General features: G+C 31.4%; 1 protein-coding gene across 1 annotated transcript in view; it reads left to right on the forward strand.

The window, feature by feature from the left end:
- LOC110265143 overlaps positions 1–1,874 on the forward strand; it is a gene marked incomplete at its 5' end in the record, with an annotated part of 4,174 nt that extends 2,300 nt beyond the window's left edge. The window contains 2 exon segments of the mRNA XM_021107965.1: positions 1,435–1,488; positions 1,819–1,874. Of these exon segments, the coding sequence (XP_020963624.1) occupies positions 1,435–1,488; positions 1,819–1,874 (110 nt within the window).

The raw sequence follows: 3,000 nt of genomic DNA on the forward strand, positions 1-3,000 counted from the left end.
TACAAAATAACAATTTGGAGTTAATGCTTTATAAGTTTTAGAGTATATATCTAGAAAATCTTAAAAATCCTAAAAAATTCTAAAAATTCCTAAAAATTTTAGAAAATTCTAAAAAATTTAAAAAATCCTAAAAAACTATAAAAAATTCTTAAAAATTCTAGAAAATCCTAAAAAATCCTAAAATTCATAGAAAACTATAAATATCCTAGAAAACTTTTACCTAGAGTAAAGTGATAATTAGATTTTCGAAGATATTGACTTTAGACTAATTAATCCTTGAAAAAAGAAAAATATCAATTAGGTCTTCTAAAATAATAAATGGTAAACATGTATGTCTTTCTGTTTATAAACAATGTAAAACAAAACTGAATTTTCTATGTATTTTATTATTTACAGTGATGCATATCTCGTTATTGTTACATGAACAGAAAAATGATGAGTTCTAGATAATAAAACATTTATTATCTTTTCAGTTTTCATATACCTCTATTTATCACAAATTCTATCAAAACAGTGAAGTTTCATTTCAAAAATTATTATCTACATGACTATCCTTTATAGGTAGATATGCCAGAATAATTACCAGTACATATAAACACTATCATTAAGTTTTAATTGATGAATTAATAAAAAGATATCATGTGTTTACGATCCTAGAAGACTAAATTGGTTTTTTTTTTAGGAATTAATTAGTGCAAATTCAAAATCTTCAAAAAGACCTAATTGTTAGGTTACTCTTTTAAGTTTTAACTAATAATCCCTTGTGTTTTAAGTTTTAAGTTTTAACCCTAAAGAGAAGAACAAAGCCAAAGAGGCATGAGCATGGACAAGTAGCACGACTGCATGGATGACATCCTCCCTGTTGAGTTGATTCACAGAATCTTACTGAGAGTGCCGACCTAACATCTCGCTCGCCTCAGGTGCGTTTTGAAGCTCTGGTACTCTCTCACCGATCCACACTTTGCGGAACTACATTTTCACCACTCTCCCGCTTCCTCCAACGCACTCATCTTCATACCAAAAGGCAGTGTGCCATGCTTCGTTTACTTAGACGCACTATTTAGTGACAACAGTGATGCATTACAAGTGAAAAGGGTGTCTTCCCCTTTAAGATGAAATCCTGCAGAGGCTTTGTTCTCTTACGTCGACGGTAAAATTTTCTTATGCTATGGAATCCACTGACTGGATCCAGCAAAGAAATATCCTAGCCCCGTATTGTTTCTTGTTGTAAGGGCAAGGGCTATAGGATTCCTTGTGGAAACTTCCGGCCTTTGTGCTTATCCAATAATGGTGATATTATTGGAGAACAATTTATTTTGGATAAAGAAGAAAAGAAAAAGTTTCTCATATATAATGTGGGAGGACAGTTACTCCCACGTGTTAAATATCTTTGTTTTGCGCATTGTCTCAGTGTAACCGATGCTATGTATACAGAGAGTCTCTTGCCACTCCCAAGTGACATTAAGGATAAGAAGAAGAAGGAAAATGGTACGTAACTATTCTCTTATGCTTTGTACCAAGCTATTCCTGTTAGTTTTGATTGCATTGTGATTAATGAAAAACTAACAAGTAGTATGCATTATGCATCAGGTTCCAATCAACTGTGACTTTTGTCTATGGATGGTGAAATTTGAATTTATCAATGCTTAGGGAATCACTAATCACTGTCTTGTTTCCAATAGTCCGGTCTTGTGGAGATGTTTTGAAGTTTAGATCATTTTCATATCTAAAAGCTTGTCTTTTTACCAGTTGAGCCTTTTTGCAAAACATCAAGTTCGCCATGAATGTTTTGAACAACTTGATGTTGCTAAATATTAGAATCACAAATGAGTCAAACAACAAAGAAAGAGAATCGGGAACGAACATTCAAGTGAACAACTCAGACGTGTGATTTTGTTGTAAATAAAGCACAGGGTTTGCAAGTTGAGTGGAATTAAGCTTCAAGAAACTTAAGTTTTATTTTGCTTTGGATTATGATTTTCTTTCCGAATATGAAGGGGATAAAACTCATACACCTGAAAAGTGAAAATGGAATTTAGGACCTTGTTAATCCAACATATCTTTTGGTTTAGTCTGAGAGTAATATTCTTAGATTATCTGCTTTATTTTTCATCTTCTATATATGTTAAAAAATTTCTTCTGCTTTGAGTGATCTATCATTAACTTATTGGTTTTTTTCCCTCAGCACTAACCCCTCTGTTTAGATGATTGTAAAGAGTTTACATAATAAAATTGCCTTTTGTTCTCTGCTGTGATTGGTAGAAACAATGTAATACTTGGTGTATTGTTTAAACAGAATATCACATTTCAATGAGATTTGACATGTGAAACTTCACTTTGAAATTTTCAATTTTTATGTATTCTCTACAATATTCTTTCATTGATATTAAAAGAGAAAGTTTAGGAGCCAGCAATTTTTGTGTTTTGTAGCCAGCACTTAATCATAAAAAAGAAAAAGTGAATGATCTCTTACCATTAGATGTAATCTCACACTATTAAAAACACTATTGATGGCCAATTGATGGTTACAAAACACAAAAGCTGCTGGCTCTCTAGTACTCCTCGATATTTAAATGTACAGGCAGTAGATTTTCACTTCAGTTTTCTGATTGATTTACTATGTGTTAAGAGGGATTCAGTCTGTACGTATTTAAGCTCAATTTTCTTCACATAAAATACAAAAATTTATCCATCTTGGTATAAGCTTTTACAACTTTTAAGATTGTGTTACAAATTCTGCATTGAAAGCTATGTTATAGATACTAATAATAGTCTTGTGTCTCTGTTCCTTTCCTTTTTTTTTCTTGGCATCTATCCAATTACTCTAACAAAAAAATATTACTTAACTTGCTAAGTTGATAGCTCCTTCCAATTTTTTTCCCATTTGGTTGCTTAATAACTCTTGTTACATACATATAGTGATTGAAATGCAGTGTGCTATCTTGTTAGAATAACCTTTTTTTTTCTTTAAACAGCTGTATTGTAATATGCTATCTTAGT

The sequence above is a fragment of the Arachis ipaensis genome, chromosome B07 (genome assembly GCF_000816755.2).
Source record: "Arachis ipaensis cultivar K30076 chromosome B07, Araip1.1, whole genome shotgun sequence".
Taxonomy (NCBI): Eukaryota; Viridiplantae; Streptophyta; class Magnoliopsida; order Fabales; family Fabaceae; genus Arachis; species Arachis ipaensis.